This window comes from Trachurus trachurus, assembly GCF_905171665.1.
Source record: "Trachurus trachurus genome assembly, chromosome: 19".
Taxonomy (NCBI): domain Eukaryota; kingdom Metazoa; phylum Chordata; class Actinopteri; order Carangiformes; family Carangidae; genus Trachurus; species Trachurus trachurus.
In genome coordinates, this window is record NC_139913.1 from 12753221 (window position 1) to 12772135 (window position 18915).

The 18915-nt window shown below is 42.5% G+C and overlaps 1 protein-coding gene across 4 annotated transcripts; it reads right to left on the reverse strand.

Moving 5' to 3' along the window:
- Positions 1-1716: 1716 nt before the first annotated feature.
- On the reverse strand, positions 1717-17867 carry LOC311002887 (myosin-1-like; the record flags this gene model as incomplete). 4 transcript variants are annotated; one of them, XM_083994459.1, is made up of 37 exons in its annotated part: positions 1717-1857; positions 1939-2139; positions 2237-2407; positions 2938-3063; positions 3411-3614; positions 3702-4010; positions 4114-4238; positions 4863-5028; positions 5558-5741; positions 5833-6029; positions 7026-7144; positions 7231-7357; positions 7858-8247; positions 8317-8407; positions 8487-8632; positions 8712-8888; positions 9946-10188; positions 10268-10523; positions 10636-10772; positions 11322-11445; positions 11534-11651; positions 11741-11828; positions 11902-11969; positions 12085-12391; positions 12478-12648; positions 12728-12877; positions 14157-14275; positions 14397-14535; positions 14607-14710; positions 14975-15073; positions 15155-15218; positions 15307-15399; positions 15489-15597; positions 15696-15723; positions 15814-15970; positions 17318-17461; positions 17664-17867. In XM_083994459.1, the coding sequence occupies 37 exons, from the start codon at positions 17865-17867 to the stop codon at positions 1717-1719; spliced, it is 5796 nt and encodes a 1931-aa protein (XP_083850585.1). The 4 variants fall into 4 exon arrangements, with proteins under 4 accessions (XP_083850585.1, XP_083850584.1, XP_083850583.1 ...); XM_083994458.1 differs by having other exon boundaries at positions 11902-11972; XM_083994457.1 differs by having other exon boundaries at positions 11902-11981.
- Between the last annotated feature and the right edge of the window lie 1048 nt (positions 17868-18915).

Below are 18915 nucleotides of genomic sequence, written 5' to 3' on the forward strand. Positions count from 1 at the left end.
ACACACTGGAGAAGTTATATAACTTATCTGACTTGGAAATACCCCTAGATCCCCCAGGAGTGGTTGGAAAATGTTGCTGGGCAGAGAGACATCTGGACTACTTTAACATACTGCCACAGTGGTCACACCTCAGACCAGTGGGAGAGGAACTTTAACTCAAGTCTACAAACATGGAGGGTCCTGGCCCTGTGGAAAACATCGTGGTGAATCGTGGTGAATGTGCAGGTCACAGATTGTCCACGAGAGCGTTTTGGAGTTGCGGGATTGTGCATTTGATGTATTTTGAGGGGAAAGCGAAAGTACCGTTCACCTCTATTGCATTGACTGAGCAGCTCGCGTCTCTGCCCTGCCGATCTAAAAACAGCTTGCACCGACAGTTAAAGGTAATGAACCTACTGCTAAGACTATAGGGATTATGGCTATATGCAAATTTGCCAAAATGTTGAACTATCCCTTTAAGTGACAAAGCCTGCTCTATTTCCTCAGGAGGATCTGGTGCTTTTGCTGGTCCAAGCGGCTGAGACTGAGACCAGCACTGCAAAGTGTGTCAGTGACTCAGTGACAGGCCACTTCCTGTGCAGCTGCGATGTGCATAATCTACAAGAGATCTCCATCATACAGTCTGTGTACAGGCCTGTGAGATCCTCCTCACTTCATCTTTTAACACCCTGATCCACTTTGACCTGGTTCATCACATTAGCAAAAGGTGTGAACAGCTCTGAGTTGTTGTGTCTAGACACCAGAGCTGTACTTAAGTTGACTTTCGACAATTTGCATTTACCAACATGCATCAAAGTGCACAATGTGGTTTTAGCGAGTGCAACTGTGTTTAGAGGTGTGCAAAAAGCTGTGTGACAGGACATTTGCAACTTGTGTCTGACAGCTGAAAATTGTTTATGGTTTTGCCAAAAGAGTAAATAAATAATTTGGATCAGACAATGGAGTTTAGTCTTGAAAGTCTTTAAAAGTATGGAATTTCAAATCACTCCTTTCCAGACCTTGAAAAGTCTGGAATTTGTGGTAAAGTCTTGAAAAGGTCTGGAAATAAGTTGAGCTCACAGTAGAATTCCAAAATCTGTGCAATTTTTTATAGTCGCAAGTTGTTTATGATTTCTGATCTTTCAGGGCTCATGTTCTCACTCGCTGCTCTGTTGTAAATAAACACAATTGGCGATGGTGCTGCAACAGCTTTTAAAGGGGACATATTATGGAATTATCACTTTTTGAAGGCTCTTTCGGCCCCCAAAATGTGAGAAATGAAATGAAAAAATGTAGTTTTATAAGCTGTTCCCTTCCCCACCCCTACCTGGTCCCAGTAGAAGGGGCAGGGCAGGGCTAGTAGTGGTTCATTTGCATTTAAAGTGACAGACACTGAAACCAGCCGTTCTGAACAGGGCTTTTGAACGGATGTAAGAAGAGCTGTGATGTTTGATCCTTGGGGTATTTTGACCAAAGCATGTCACAGACATGTCTTTAAGACACCTGGGAACTATTTTCATTTGTGGAAAAGGGACAGAGTATGTCTCCTTTAAGTGATCGGCTCAAAACTGCATGAAGTTGAGGTCTTAAAAACATAATGATTAGTTTGGAAAAAAGGCTGGTGACAAGTTTACAAGATAATGAAACTGTAAAATAAAAATCCAAATGGTACTATTCCTATAATAACCATAGTAAAGAGTCTATACAACAACACAAATCCATACAAACCTAACTAAATCAACTTACCTTTCCAAGTTCTCTGCTCTTGGTTCTCAACTTGTTGACCTGGGACTCAGCGATGTCGGCCCGCTCCAGGGCCTCCTCCAGCTCATGCTGCACCTTCCTCAGCTTAGCCAGATGAGCATTGGCCTGCTCCTCCTGCAGAAGTAACAAGACAACATGTTACGGTCTGAGCTGGATAAAGAAGAACAACTGTCTTGTTTTAAGAGAAGATCTTACAGCTTCTTCGTTCTGCCGTTTGTAGGCCTTGACTTTGAGCTGCAGCTTGTCCACCAAGTCCTGGAGCCTCAGGGTGGTCTTCTTGTCCTCCTCAGTCTGGTACGTGAGCTCTTTGACTCTCCTCTCATATTTCCGGATTCCTTTAATGGCGTCGGTGGATCTTCTCTGCTCACTCTCCACTTCACCCTCCAGTTCACGCACCTGAAGTCAGAACCCCCACAAACCCGGGCGTCAGACAGTGGAATCATCATCTTTTCAGTGATGCCACACAATGTCCTCACGCAGGTGAGCACGATACCCGAGTTTCCAGCTTCTGCAGTTGTTTCTTGCCCCCCTTCAGAGCCAAGTTCTCAGCCTCGTCCAGACGGTGCTGCAGGTCCTTCACAGACACCTCCAGGTTCTTCCTCATCCTCTCCAGGTGGCTGCTGGTGTCCTGCTCTTTCTTCAGCTCCTCCGCCATCATGGCTGCCTGAATCCACACAGCAGGTTAAGCTTGTGTTTAACTCATTGTTGTCAATAAATGACTCATTATTATCAATTTGGATCAGAACACAGCCAGTTAACTGCTTGATAATTATCATAGACACTCTTCCTAATGTCTATATTGACAATAACATCTTGGAAAGGGTCACTGTAACAACATTTCTAGGTATTCTTATTGATGAAAATCTCACTTGGAAAAGTCATATTACGTTCATTTCAAACAAGATTGCAAAAAATATTGGAGTAATCAGAAGAATACATCATTTACTGCCTACAAAGATCCTGACTATTATCATTTCATTATATACTGTAATATTATTTGGGCAAGTACTTTCAATAGCAACCTTACCTTCTAAAAATTATTTATCAAATTGGTAACATAATAATAAGACTCATTGCTTTAAAAAGTAACTTGTTTTTAGAGGCTTTTTACTTCTTTCAAGCATATTTTCACTTAAAAAATCTGATAGGTGGAGCAAGTTTTTCTTTCTTATTACAAGTGATTTTGATATTTACATCAGTGATGGCTTTTTTGGCCTTTTCCTCTGCATTGCGAGATTCTTGGACTGCATCCTCCACCTCGGCCTGCAGCTGGCTCACATCTGCCTCCAGCTTCTTCTTGGAGTTGAGGAGACTGGTATTCTGCAGCAGAATGACAGGCAGTTAATGAAATACAAACTAATGATATAACCACTGGCAGTTCTGTTCATGAACAGAAGAGTGCAAATCTGCAGATATGTTTTAGTCCAGTGAGGTTAAATACCACCACTGGATGGATTTTGGTGCTGTTTATTACAATTTATTACAAAATGCGGCAAAGTTTAATACATATTGTTCAAGAATTTTATTATAAAATGTTATTATTACAAAATGCAGCATTATTACATCATGAAGTGAAAATGTAAGTAATTGATCAGTAACTCTTTTCTGTGAACCTGTTTCTAATGTTTTGTGAGTATTTGCTGATGTAGAACAGGTGGCCGTCTCACCTGGGAGTGCAGCAGCCCCAGTCTCTCGCAGGCGTCAGTCAGCTCCTGCTCAGCCAGCTTGCGGCTTCTTTCCGACTGTTCCAGAGCGGCCCTGAGCTCCTCCACCTCGGCCTGCAGCAGGCTGCTCCTGCGCTCCACCATGGCCGCCTGCTCCTTCAGGTCCTCCTGGCTGCGCAGGGCCTCATCCAGGTGAAGGGTCTGCTCCTGCAGGGAGACACCACCTTCATTTACACCAAATGCGTTTTGGTTCTGGAGCTGATTCTAAGACATGTCAAGGGAACAGTGTTTCACTTTGAGGTGAGCTTGCATGTTCCTCAGCTGCTTCTGGGCCTCGGCAGCCTGCCGGTTGGCGTGGCTCAGCTGAATCTCCATCTCGTTGAGATCGGCCTCCATCTTCTTCCTGATCCTCAAGGCGTCGTTCTTGCTGCGTGTCTCCGCGTCCAAGGCCGACTGCATGGTTTCCACCATGCGCTGGTGGTTGCGTTTCATCTGCTCCAGCTCCTCGTCCTTCTCGGCCACCCTGCGGTCCACCTCCCCCTTCACCTGGGTGAGCTCCAGCTGGATACGCAGAATTTTGGATTCCTCATGTTCCAGAGAGGCCTGGATACAGATTGTGACAAAAAATAAGATGTGGTAAAAAAAAAAAAAAGAATCTGACTGTAAGAAGTAAATATCACTCATCACTTATATCACAGTGAGTTACCTCAGCCTCCTCCAGAGCAGTCTGGATCTCCGTCTTCTCAGTCTCAGTCTGCTTCTTCATCTTCTCCAGCTCATGAATGGCTTTACCATTCTCTCCAAGCTGCTCACTCACATCTGATATTTCCTCTAAAAATACAAAAAGAAATCACATTGTCAAATCAGACGGAAATAAACACAATTTTACTTATGATGCCAAACTACAATTAAAGTAGCGGTCGGGGCCAGGCAATTTTGGACAAATTTAGGCAATTCTGAGTAACAAAAGACAAAATAGGCAGACAACAAGACCATCAGCATTAGGGTGTCCATTCTGCCTCAGGCAGCAGTTGTCAAGGCAGATTTCAAAAGTTGTCAAAATGTCAAAAATTCTGTTATCAAGGCAAAAATCTGATAATACATATAGCCTGTTGCATCTTGACAGCATGGAAATGTTGGTGATTTGTTTTTACCATTACGTGCTTGGTTTCATAATAGAAAATATGATGTTTAAAAATGCCATTCTTACATTGACTGCAATTGTTCCTGTGAGAGCAGAATTCAAAATGTTCTCAAAAATTCATTTTTTAAAAATAAAATTCGGATATTTGCCAAACTTCATCGACCACGACTCCAAAATACTGTCATATTGTGTTCAAGAAAGAAGAAGAAGAAGAAGAAGAAGAAGAAGAAGAAGAATATTGCCTATGCATGACTAAACCCACACTCTCCCTTTAACAAAGCAGTATGACTGTAGGGATATACAGCACACACGTTGGAGGTTTTTATTCTCCCGTTTGAGGACCTCCAGGTGCTCCAGAGCTTCCTCATAAGAGTTCTTCATTTTGAAGAGCTCGGTGCTGAGGGAGTGAGACTCCTTCAGGGATCCCTCCAGCTCGGACTGACTCTCCTCGTACTTCTGCTTCCACTCGGAGAGAATCTGTGGCAGACAAGGAAGCTTTATCTACACAACAACTTTCACACACAAGACGCATCTAACTACATTTGAAATGAATTCAAAAAACATATTTGAATATAAACATGTATGTAAAAGAGGCACAACCTGAAGTTGGCTCTCAGAGATGTGAGTACAACTACCCTTATGAAGGATTTAATGTTTATGATTAGGTTATGTAAAATGATTGTTAACACTTAATAAATCATCACTAGACAGTAATAAACAATTTATAACAGAGTTTTTATTTGTTGATGTGGGCACACAGTGTGATAGTCAAGTTACCATTTATAACTGGTACTAGTAAAAGGAGCCTTTAGTAACTCATTAATAACCAATGATGGGTTTCACATTTTACAATGAGGTTCCATTTTGCCAGTTATAAATAATAATAATGCATTAATAAATATTTTACCCTCTTTGTATGAACATTTGTAAATGATTGATAAAAGTTATGGAACCCTGTGTGTTGATCTAGATTTTACAGCACAGTGACCTCTGGTGTGTTTGATACCTTATCAAAACTTCTCTGCCTTTTATCCAGGGCGGCTGCTTGAGCGTTGGCCCTGTCCACATCAGTCATGAGGTCCTCCACCTCTCCCTGCAGCCTCTGCTTTGTCTTCTCCAAAGACGAGCACTTGGCATTGACGGCCTCCATGGCCTCCTCGGCCTCCTGCAAACGCTGCGCCAGCTTTTTCCTGCAAAGCATTCATTTGAGATATCAACAACGGTCGTCATTTATGACATTTAAAATATCTATAACTAATTGATAAACAATCTCTCTCTCACTTGGCCTCTTCCAGTTCATCGGTGCGCTGGATGGCATCGGTCTCATATTTGGTCCTCCACTGGGCGACCTCACCGTTGGCCCTGGACAAGACCCTCTGCAGCTCGGCCTTGGCCTCCTGCTCCTCCTCAAACTGCTCCCTCAGCAGATCACAGTCATGGCGGGCCGATTGGAGAGCATGGGCAAGGGCATTCTTAGCCTGACAGAGGAGCAAACATGAAAACATTTTTATCTATCTGAGGTTCAAATAGTCTAGTTATTTAAAGGGACAACGAGGAGTTTCTATTCGGTTATAAAAAAGTCTCACGTTAATGTGGATGAATCTCCGCTACCCACACTTGTTAATGGCTCCATTTTCGATAAATATATCGTTCTGTCTCTATCGTTATTTTGTTATTATTAGTGGTGGCGGAAATGCTGGGCGAGCCGACCAGCGTTTCCTTCGTGGCGAGTCATGAGAATAACGCAGCCGAATCGGCGTTTATGGTCGGAACTACGACGGTATGTGAACCTCTTTGAACCTCTGACTTTAATTCTTGATGAATGAAAACATGAGTCTGTCTTGCGCCGGTCAAAGAATTTTACGGTGCGCGGAGGCTCATAAATGTCGTGTGAAAACGCTTCGCTTTTCCAAAACTCCTCGTTGTCCCTTTAACATGCTTTATTATGCCATTTTAGCCATAATAAAGCATGTTAAATAACCTCTAAATAATCTGAAATTGTGTCTTTGGTTGGTCCATACAGACCAGGCATACTTTAAATATATTAAAGGGATAGTTCACCCAGAATTCAAATTTCACTCATTATCTACTCACCCTCATGTCGACTAAGGGCTGGGAGAAGTTTCAGAGTTATCCGTGCCTTCTCGGAGTTACAGCGGGGCTCCGTGCAGCACTGCATGTCCATATGACGGTTGCGAATGGAGCTCACTTTTCTTTCTTCCATCCAAATACCTCCATAGTGCTCATCTGTAATGTCCCTCTTGTATTGAAGCCCCAACATGAGAAATTGTTCCGAAAAAAATTAAATAAGTCTATTCTCCCAGCCCTTAGTCGACATGAGGGTGAGTAGATAATGAGTGAAATTTGAAATTTGGGTGAACTATCCCTTTAAAGTTATGAGGTTTTGGAAATCAAAATATGGTCAACATATGTTACAGGCACTGACTGGCTGTGGATGCAGTGATTCAACAAACCTTTGTCTCCTCCTCGTTCTGCCTCTTCAGTTCCTCAGTCTGCTGAGTGAGGGCGAGCTTGGCCCGCGACATCTGAGAGAGAATGGCTTCTTTCTCCTCGAGGAGACGACAGAACTCACCTGGTCAAGACACGTTAGTGAAAAATATACGTATGTCTGGCTCTGCTATTCAGTTAGAAAAGATGTACCATCACTCAGATGATTACCATTTTCATTCTGAAGCCTCGCCCTTTGAGCATTAACTTCTGTCAGCAGACGAGAGTTCTCATCATGTTTCATCTTGTACTGACTCAGCTGGTCTTCCAGAGAGTGGCACAGCTTCTCAAAATTGATCTGACATTGAGAGAACACATAAGTCAAGTTGTTCACCATGACATCTTCAGCACACACTGCAAAAACTCAAATATCTCACTAAGAATATTTGTCTTATTTCTAGTGAAAATGTCATTTCTAGTCAAAACAAATCTCATTATACTTAAAATAAGAAGTAAAAAGTAGCTTATTTTTAGACACTTTTTACTTCTTTCAAGGATATTTTCACTTGAAATAAGTAGAAAAATCTGATAGTGGAGCAAGTTTTTCTTCCTTATTACAAGCACAAAAAACTTGGCTTTCACTGGCAGATTTTTCTACTTATTTCAAGTGCAAATCTGTTTGAAACAAGTGAAAATTATCTAAAAACGAGTAAATTTTTAGGTGATGAGTCTTATTTTAAGTGGAAAGAGATTAGTTTTGACTAGAAATCAGACATTTTGACAAGAAATAAGACAGATATCCTTGGAAAGATTTGGAGTTTTTGCAGTGCGTGTAGCCACTTCACTGATGCAGCTCACCTTGGCCTTGACCACGGCCTCTATGTTGCCGGACAGGTCATCAATCTCCATCTTAAACTCGCTCTTCTCCTTCTCCAGCTTCTGTTTGACTCTCTGCAGGTTGTCCAGCTGCTCTCCCAGCTCCGCCACGCTGTCGGCGTGTTTCTTCCTCAAAGCTGCGGCGGTGGCCTCGTGGTGGAGCGTCGACTCCTCCAGGTCTCGTCTCAGTTTCTGAAACTCGGTCTCTCGCTTCTTGTTCATCTCAATCTGGGCGGTGGTGGCTCCTCCGGCCTCCTCCAGCCTCTCGCTGATCTCCTCCAGCTCCCTGGAGAGATCCGACCTTTGTTTTTCCACTTTAGCCCTCGTCACACGCTCTGCTTCGATTTCCTCCTCCAGCTCTTCGATGCGGGCCTGAGCAAAAACCACCACAATCATCAAAGATCTTCCTTTGATTTGTTGGAGTTTCTCATTTCAATTTACCTGAAGTTCTTTGATCTTCTTCTGAGATTGCACAGCCACATTCTGCTCATCCTCAATTTTGGAGACAAGATGGCTGAACTCAAGGTCTTTCCTGTCATTGAGAATCACACCCTGTGATTAGAGGACTTCAAGCACGTATTTCTTTTAGACACTGCTGCACTGAGACATACTTTTTAAGGCGTTCCTCCAGCTGTTGTTTGTCATTTTCCAGATCCATCATGGACTCCTGAGTTAACTTCAGATCTCCTTCGAGCTTCCTTTTTGCCCTCTCAACATCCATCCTGGCCTTCTTCTCTTGTTCCAAAGAGCCTTCAAGCTAAAAAACATACATTTTTAGCAAAACTCTCAAGTCACACTAAGCTATAAATTGTCAAAGGTCATAGCCATAGACCTACATCATCAACTTGTTGCTCCAGTTTGACCTTAGCTTTGGTCAGAGAGTTGACTTTGTCCTCCTCAGCCTGCAGGTCGTCCAGTGTCTGCTGGTGAGCCTCCTGCAGCGCCATCTTCTCCTTGGATAACTTGGTGACAGTGTCATCAAGAGTAGACATTTCCTCAGTGAGGTTCTTCACCTGAATGTGTAAAAGAAAGTAAAGAAGGTCCCTGCTCTTTACATCACTTTAATAGCAGTTTCCAGTGATGATCTAGCTCATATGACAGACAGGATAGGAATAACACCATACACCAATATGTTGCCAGACTATCTATGATCTCTTATATACTTCATTATTTAACTTGACTTTATTCTTATGATTTACATTGAACTGCGTTAAGCACCAATAACGGGACAGTAAATTAAAGATTTCCCTTCTAACAAATATACACTAAACGTCAGCTAAATTTACAGGTGCATCTCAATAAATTAGAATATCATGGAAAAGTCCATTTACAGCCCCAACCAGGTATTGAGTGCATATAGATGGACATATTTTTCAGAAAGCCAACATCTCCATAGCAAAGTTGCTTTTTTAAATTGGTCTTTTGTAATATTCAATTTTTTTGAAATACTGAATTTTGGGTCTTCATTACAATTAAAAGAAATTAAATAAATAAAGACATGACATGTTCTGTGCATAATGGATCTATATCATGTATTATTTCCCCTTTTTGAATTGAATTACTGACATAAATAAACTTTTCCATGATATTCAAATTTTTTGAGATGCACCTATAGATTCAAAGTGGAATAAGCTGCTAGGTCTCATCAGTCATCATTAACAAGGTTAACTACAACCAAAGAGCTAGGCAGCATTGGGTTTGAAGTGATACTAATAGCAAAGCTAGCTGAAGTAAAGTGCAATTAGAGTATTTAGCTGGTGTTTGACTAACATGTTCCTGTTCATCGTATTGACCCCGGCCCAGGCTCCCCCCGAGCTAAGCCTTTAGCTACAGGCAAAACAAGCTAGCAAGTGACCGACCCAAAAAGGCAGATCCATAATTCAACAGTCTGAAACAAGTTTGGTTCATAGGTTTTATCTATAAACAAGATTTAAAAAAACAGTTAGCAGCCAACAGTTACTTGTACTGTACATTTAATGTAAGTTCTTATATATTTTAAAACCCTGGCTAAGTTCATTAGAGAAATGTGTTTGGTTTCGTGGTTAAATGACCGACCAGCAGACACAGTACCTTGTTTTCAGTGGCATGCTTTTCTTTCTCTACTTTAGCCAGGGTGAGCTCCATATCATCGATGTCTTTCTTCAGCTCGGAGCACTCGTCCTCCAGCTTCCTTTTCTTGGCGGTCAGCTCAGCATTGACCTCTTCCTCGTCCTCCAGCCTCTCACTCAGTTCTTTGGCTTTGGCCTCTAACGTGATCTTGTTCTTTATCAGTCCTTCACATCTCTCTTCAGCATCGGCAAGACTCTCACTTTCCTATTCAATATAAAACATCATATAAATATAGCATGCCGTCCTTTTCCGTGTCCATAAGTTGTACGTTTTCTCTACTCACGGTCTGAATCTGCAGACTCAGGTCATTCTTCTCCTGAAGCAGTGAAACCATTTTGGCCTCCAGCTCCTTCCTCTTGGTCTCAGCTTTGGCTAAATCCTCTTTACACTTGGTGAACTCCACTTTCATGTTGGCCATCTCCTTCTCCGTCTCTGCACTCCTCAAGAGTGGCTTGATTTTGAAGTAGAGTTTCATCCATGGCCAGTGTTTTACATTCATGAAAGAGCGAATGTTGTACTGGACAATGTAAATGGACTCCCTGGAATGTCATGGAGAACTGTCTTAGTTCTTGTATACAGTATTGGTATACATGGAAGAGACCTACGATCCTTCATGTAACCGAGTATCTATGGTCAAATAATTCTGGTTACCTCCGCTCCATCATTTTCTGGAACTCCTTCCTTCTGAGAAAGCCACGACACAAGGCTTGTGTAATGGTGATGAGAGAGGCCAGTTTTTCATCTCTCATTTCTTCTAGTAAACCCAAGAGTCCTGCTTTGAAGAACACCTACAGAAATGTAGTGTTCCGTAAAACACGTATGGTTACTGACAGTACTGAATCATCCATCCATCCATCTTATCTGTGCAGGATCAAGGGGGAGTTCGAGCCAATCCCAGCTGACACAGGGCAAGGGCGGGGTACAATACAATACAATACATATTTATTTATATAGCACATTTAAAAATACAACTCAGGTTGTCCAAAGTGCTGGGGTACACTCTGGACAGGTCACCAGTGGACCACAGGGCCAACATACACTCATGCACACACACACTCACATTCACACCTACGGGCAATTCAGAGTCGCCAATCAACTGGAGAGAATCCATGCAGACACAGGAAGAACGTGCAAACTCCACCCAGAAAGACCCCAGGAGGATAAAGGATGTTCATGTAAAATTTGAAGGCCCACCAAAAACCTTCACCATCAATCTGGTCTCCTCCTTTTGGTGAACCATTCCTTTAACGTTTCTCCTTCAGCTGCTGTTAGATGATCACAACAGCCTCTTTGTTTAAAATATACTGAAGCTCTTCATCACATCAAAGTGAACTTACCTTAGTGTGGCCAAACTTATACTGGGTGTGGTCCACATCGATGGACCCCAGGAGCTTCTCTGCAGCTTTCTTGTTGTCAATAAACTGTCCCTCAGGGATCACACTGGCATTCAGTATTTTGTATCTAGAAGAAAAAACAAACAAACAGGAAATGAAATAACATTTGTCTGATTACTCAGAGAGCATCATGTTGTTTTCTTTTTTTTTTAAACCTTTGTTTGAAGTCCCCGTATAAGATCCGACTGGGGAAGCCCTTCCTGCAGATCCTGATTCCTTCCAGCACGCCATTACATCGCAGTTGATGGATGACTAGATGGTGTGCCATGATTCCTAAAAGTCGGCCAGGGTAGAGTTATGATGAAACTAACTGAGAGACTTTAAAGACAAGGTGTGTGTGATACGGTATGTTTGTGACGTACCTGGAATTTTAGTTTCATTTGGAATCAGACACCTGACAAAGTGAGGATGGGTGCTCTTGAGGTTTGTCATCAGCTTTCCCAGGTTCTCCTGAAGGGGATCATCAGTATCATTACTGAGTTATAGAAAACACAACCGGTGTTTGTTTTTGACTTGTAGTTACCCTGAAGAGCGCTGACACAGTCTGGAAGGAAGAACCCTTCTTCTTTGATGTTTTCTTTGCAGTAGCACCTCCTCCACTTCCTCCACCAGCGGTCTCTAGAAGAAGGATTTGTTTTCATCTACACGATAAGGTTGAAGAAGAAACTAAAGTTGAGAAGATGAATCAGAAAAGGGTTCATCTCACCGTCAGATGAGGAGTAGTTGGAGTAGAGGAAGGCCAGCAGTTTGAGGCTGGCCTTCTGGTAGAGCTGGACCACCGTCTCATTCAGAGGGTCCTTGTTCTTGTCCAACCAGCCGGTGATGGTGTAGTCCACAGTGCCAGCATAGTGAACTAGTGAGAAGTGAGCCTCGGCCTTGCCTTTGACAGGCTTGGGCTTCTGGAAGTTGCTGGATTTCCCGAGATGTTGGTCAAACAGCTTGTTTTTGAAGGTGGTGTCTGACGCCTTGGGGAACATACACTCCTCTTCAAGGATGGAAAAGATGCCCATTGGCTGTTGGGGATGGTCACATGTGTTTTACAAAAAAACACCATGCATGAATATCTATAACTGTATCATATGCTGTTGGATAAACCAACCTTTTCAATAAGCTCTATACAAGCAGCCAGGTCCATCCCAAAGTCAATGAACTCCCACTCGATCCCCTCCTTCTTATACTCCTCCTGCTCCAGCACGAACATGTGGTGGTTGAAAAACTGTTGCAGTTTCTCGTTGGTGAAGTTGATACACAGCTGTTCCAGACTGTTGTACTGCAAAACAAACATTTATTAAGTCTAACCCTTTTTTTTTATAAACTCCAGTGCACACACTCAGTCCTCGCTTATTTACATCAAAGATTTCAAAGCCGGCGATGTCCAGGACTCCGATGAAGAACTGTCTGGGCTGCTTGGTGTCCAGCATCTGATTGATGCGTAGGACCATCCACAGAAACATCTTCTCATAGACGGATTTGGCCAGAGCACCGATGGAGTTGTAGACCTGCAGGGTGGCATGAGGGAAATAACACCTTTGAACAATATAGAATATGAATAAAAAAATAAATGACTATGATTTGAGTTTTTGGGATCTTTGTCTTGTTTGAATTTCTTTAAACCAATTACAGGATGCAGAGAGAGGAGTTTGTTTGGGGGAGGATTTTTTAATAAGAGTAAACTGTCATTAAAATTGCTGACAGGAAACAACTGTTATTGAAGCTGTTGATGTTTATTGAGACATTAAAGGGATAGTTCAACATTTTGGCAAATTTGCCTATTGCCATAATCCCTATAGAGAATGTGAAGCTGACGTCACGCCACTTTGCGTTTTGGGACGTCAGCGCCATCTTTGGAGGAACGCAAATGTAAACAGAGAGTGGGGACTGGATTCAAGACCCAGATTTACTCCCTCCACTGACTTATCCAGACATCGTGAACTATCTCGTTTTTGGTATTAGTGCATATACTACTGTGGCATTTTTTACGCAGCAGTACTGTCCCACCATGATTACTTTTAAGCGACTTTGGGGAAATTTTTTTAGGGAGACGAGCAAGTGTTTACATCCGCGATCCTCCAAAGATGGCGCCCAACGTCCCACGGCGTGACGTAACTTCACATTCTCTATACAGTCATAGCAGTAGGTTCATTAACTTTAATTGTCGATGCAAGCTGTTTTTAGATTGGCGGGGCAGAGACGCAAGCTCTGCACAGTTCCACCTTTCCCTCATCAAACTCATCAAATACACAATCCAACAACTCCAAAACACTCTAGTGGACAAGTTGTGACCTGCAAATTCACCACGCTATGAGATAATAATGGAAAAGTTACAAGACAGAGTTGTTTTCGAGGCAAATGCATAGCCGGAACTACATTCCAGACATGGCTGCTGGGCGGAGTGATTTTAAAAGCGCAAGTAGTTCCGAGTTGTCTCGAAAACAACTCCGCCTTGTAACCTACTCCAAGACTAGAGGGATTATGGCAATAGGCAAATTCGCCAAAATGTTGAACTATCCCTTTAATGTCTCAATAAACAGCAACAGCTTCAATAATAGTTGTTTCCTATTTGAAAACAGTAACACACAGGACAAGCACCTCATTGCAGGCATTATAGCTGCTGCCTGTTTGCACTTCAAGGAAATATTAGTTTTAAAAAATGTAAAAGAAAGATGATGATTTGTGCAGCTTTATGGTTAACTCATCGGCTTTAAGACTATTGAAGTGTATAAACCTTGAGGGATATGATTCATCACCTTAACCGACTACAGCCCAAACATACTGTACCTGTTGAACAGTCTGGCTTTTGGTCACATACTCATTTCCAACCTTCACCCTGGGGTAACACAGGGCTTTCAGCAGGTCTGCAGAGTTCAGACCCATCAGGTATGCTGATTTGTCAGCCACTGAGATTAAATAATAGAAAAAAAGAGCAGAGCATGATGGACGGAGAAGTTTTACAGATAATTGTCGTAGTCGGTAAAAAAAAAATCATAATTTTCAGGCGGACTTTGACAGATCAGTTACCCTCGGTTCCATCTGGCTCAGCCTGCTCCTCGCGCTGTTTCTGCTTGAACTTCATATTCCCATAATGCATCACAGCACCTGTTAGCTTGTAGATGCCAATCCTCTCCTCCCCGGTGAAGCCGAGGGTGTCGATGGCGCTCTGAAAGCACAGCACAGCTGATGTATGAGCTGCACAAGCGGTGAGTAGAGACGGAGAAGAAAGTGTCTTACATCAGTGGCCATGAGCTCGTCACTGTCAACGATACTGGCCACGCTGATCTCTCCCTGGCTGATGAAGGGGAAGTCGTAGGGGTTGGTGGTGATGAGGAGAGTCTCTGGAAGGAGAAATGATGCCTCGCTGTGAATAAAACTTGACTTATATAAGGTTTAATTGAATTCATTGAGAGAATCGCAAAACACATCCTCCAAAATAATTAAAACAAAGTGCTGGACCACAAAGAAGAATGAATCAAAAATTGAGTACGCACTCCAGATTCAGTTCCCAAATGTTTTAATGTGAGTGTGTATGTGTGTATGTGAGAGTTCATTCAGATTAAAAAATATACACACAGTGACAGGTGTGTTCTCCAGGCCCTTACCTATGAGCTCAGGCTTCTTGTTGGACATGATCTGGTAGAAGATATGGTAGCTCCTCTCTGCAGCCAGCTGAAACGTTACTCTGGATTTTTCCAACAAATCTACCAAAAACAAACGAGACTGACTTCAGGAAAACACTGACACAACTGAATAGCACAAGTCTCTGTGTTTTTCTAGCTCACAAGTTTCAATATCGGCTGAAGCCAGTTTTCCTGACGTTCCAAAGTGGATTCTTATGAATTTGCCCTGAGGGAGAAAAAACAAATAGATAGTCTAGGATTGAAAATGACACATCAGTTTTGGATATGAATCCATTTTTTATCTTTTCACTCACAAAACGTGAAGAATTATCGTTCCTGAGAGTTTTCGCGTTTCCAAAAGCCTCCAGCAGTGGGTTAGCAGAGATGATCTGGTCCTCCAGATTCCCCTGCAGCAGCAGAAAGAAGATGCAGAGAAATACTCTACGTGTGAACTGATTTACTGTAATGAAAGAGTATTAAAACATTATGATATCACCTGAAATTTTCCAGAGGTGCCTGCATCTTTTTTCCTGTCACTAGCAATTGTTGCAAAGTACTGGATGACACGCTTGGTGTTGACCGTCTTTCCTGCACCAGATTCTCCGCTGCAGAGCAGGAAAACACACATCTAACACGTTGCACTGCCTCTTTAAGGTCAATGAGCATTAACAGTAAAAGTTACATCCGTGCAGCTTCAGCTTACGTGATCAGGATGGACTGGTTTTCTCGATCTAGAAAAAAAAACACAACACTGCAGTCGCGGAACAGCTTAAAGAAATGGATAAAAATGGACTCTGCAGGTGTTTCCGGGCTGAGTTTACCTGTGAGCATGAACTGGTAGGCGTTGTCAGAGATGGAGAAGATGTGTGGTGGAGCCTCCTGGCGCTTTTTGCCCCTGTAGGCCACCACCACCTCCTGGTTGTAGACTGGGAGCCACTTGTAAGGGTTGACAGTGACACAGAACAGCCCTGAGTAGGTCTGCAATGACATTAAATAAAAGACATGACATGTGGAACACATACACAAAACAAAACTGTGTGTATGTTGTCTTGCCATATCCAATGTGACAATTTAATTGTACAAGAGGACCATGGGTCTGGGGAGGGGGGAGTGGAGAAGGGTGGTGGGGTTTGTATATAATAAGTTTGTATAATGTAAAAAATAAATACATAAATTGCAAAGTGGATTCTTATGAATTTGCCCTGAGGGAGAAAAAACAAATAGATAATCTAGGATTGAAAATGACACATCAGTTTTGGATGTGAATCCATTTTTTGACTGACTGGATGCCTGTGAGTCATAGTCTTTTTCTTTTTTATAACTTTTATTTATATAGATAAAAAAAAACTGTTACTTACAGACTTCATTTGGTGTGAATATTTATTTAATATTTTCATTTAAAGGGACAATGAGGAGTTTTGGAAAGTGGAGTGTTTTCACACTACATTTCCCATGAGCCTCCGTGCGCACGGTGAAATTCTTGGACCGGCGCAATACGGACAAAAGCGAAAACATTTGCCAAGAATGTTTTCATTGATCAAGAATAAAAGTCGGAGGTTGGAAGACGATCAGATACTGTCGTAGTTCCGATTTTTTCTTTCTTTTTTCATTGTTTGTCTGGGATACTGTTCAAAGCAGAATCCTTTTACATTTAACAGTATGTCTGTTTTTTACCTACATATGTACATCATACAATATTACGATATTGTCTCACTATTAAAATGGGCACTGACACAACAGTTTACATACAGGTGCATCTCAATAGAATATAATTGAATATGATGGAGGTCAGCAGTCACCTCCATGATAGTGCAGCTACTGAACCAGGATCAGGAAACATCTGCAGGTCTTTGGATGAATTGAACTACTGAAATAACTGATATTCCATTTAATGTGTGAATGCCTGTGTGTGACGATTTCTTTGTCTCAATAAAAGAGATCTGATGAGAGACTGAGGACCTTCCAAAAACTAAATTCAGTAACAGTGAAGTGTAGGTGTGGATGGATCAGCTTTGATCAGAACTCCAGCAAACAAACTTTTGATTCTGATGTTTTGCCGTAAATGTTTTATCCTGCTGATCTTCTTATCTAACACCTAACAAAATATTTCTTCTTTTAAAACTATTTTAGTCCCTCTTATCATTATCTTCATCTTTTGAATCTTTCCACCAGCTGACTTGTGTTCTTGAATGTACAATATATGTCAGTAAAACCCTAGACTTGACCTGTGAGCTTTCAACTGCAGAGAAACATTAGAAAAGATTGATTACAAATGTGATCCATTCCATCTGGGTGGTGTCAGGCAGCAGCAGCAGCATCACTCACGTAGATCATCCACGCTGCGTAACGCTCTTTGAGGTTGAACAGCACGGCCGCCTCGTTCAGGTGGGTCATCATGGCCATGTCCTCGATCTTGTCAAACTTGGGCGGGTTCATGGGGAAGACTTCGTTATCCTTCACCGTGACAACCTGTGATGGCGAGGAGAGGTGTGACCTTCATCAGCAAGACAATGCATGGAGACTGACGACAAAGGGGATTTGATTTTGTATTTTATGTTGATGTGTTTGATTTATTTTAATCAGAATAATGATAATAAGTAACAGGTTTACAACAATAACAGCCTTACATAATCTATTTAGATAAAAACCCACCTCATGTACAGCTACTTACCTGCCCTGACTCGGTTTTGACGGTTGCTTTGCCTCCATCTTTACTCTGCAGCGTTCCTTTGACGAACAGCTCCCTGGGATCCACCGCGAACACTGCGGTTTTGGCATCGAAGGGCCTGTTCTGGGCTTCGATTCGTTCTCGTTCTGGTCTCCTCAGGTACGGGGCGGCCTCCCCAAACACGGCCATCTCACCGTCCGAACTCATCTCTGGTTCACACCCCTGAACAGAAAGGTCTGCTGTTAATAAAGGTAAGGAGCAGCGGGAACGGTCATTCTGAGCTGTGTTAACTCTTACCTGTGTGGGCTACAGACGATCTGCTCCTCTGCTTCACCTGCAGACACCTGGATGAGACACAAGATGGGGAGTCAGGATCTATCACCAACCACACACACCAATGACTCAGAACAATGCCCTCACTGGCTGAAAATTGTGGACAGCTTCGACCCCTGCTGCCTTTATATGGTCCCTCTTGTTGCATTAGCAGAGACAGTCACAGCAAACACCTATATTTAGGTCAAAGCCTCTAACGAATGTGGGAGGAGAGAAGTAATTAGCCTGGCATGTGATGTGACCACAGAGATGCTGCTGAGCTTTTGTTATAAATCCGCAGCGGAGAGCAACTGCAGCTCAAGACAAGAATGAAAGCAAAGGGGTGAGGGTGACCTCTGCCAGACACACACACACACAGCACTCACATGAATGTTCCAACGCTCCAGGCACACGGAGAACAACGGCATGCTTATTTAGCATCTTGACCACAAAGTATATCAGAACAGACTGGGTCTAAAATGTCCAAGACTTTGTGATTCATGTAATTCAAAGAACTCGTTTTCTCTCTGAAAATGAGATGGGAGGTGTGCTGTGCAGTGTTGGGCATGTTACTTTCAAAAAGTAATTAGTCATAGTTACCTGTTACTTTCCCCCAAAACAAACTGATTTAGTAACTGAGTTATTATATTAGAAAATTAACCAATTACAAGGAAAAGTATACCATTGCGTTGCGCCTTCTTGTATAAAATGCTCAAATATGTCAAATGACTTGGACTCGCCCCACTCACCCCCCTTTATCTGGAGCTGACTGACCAACTCACTCAGTAAGTTGGTTAGTTCCAGATAAACGTCTTTTTTTGTAGTGCCGTTAGTGACGGCGTTTAAAATAAACGTTATTCCCATCACTGTAGGTGTGAGATCCAGCTCATGACTGGGCGCTATCAGCAGAGCAGCTGGGGTCAGGTTGTGTTAACTTATGGAG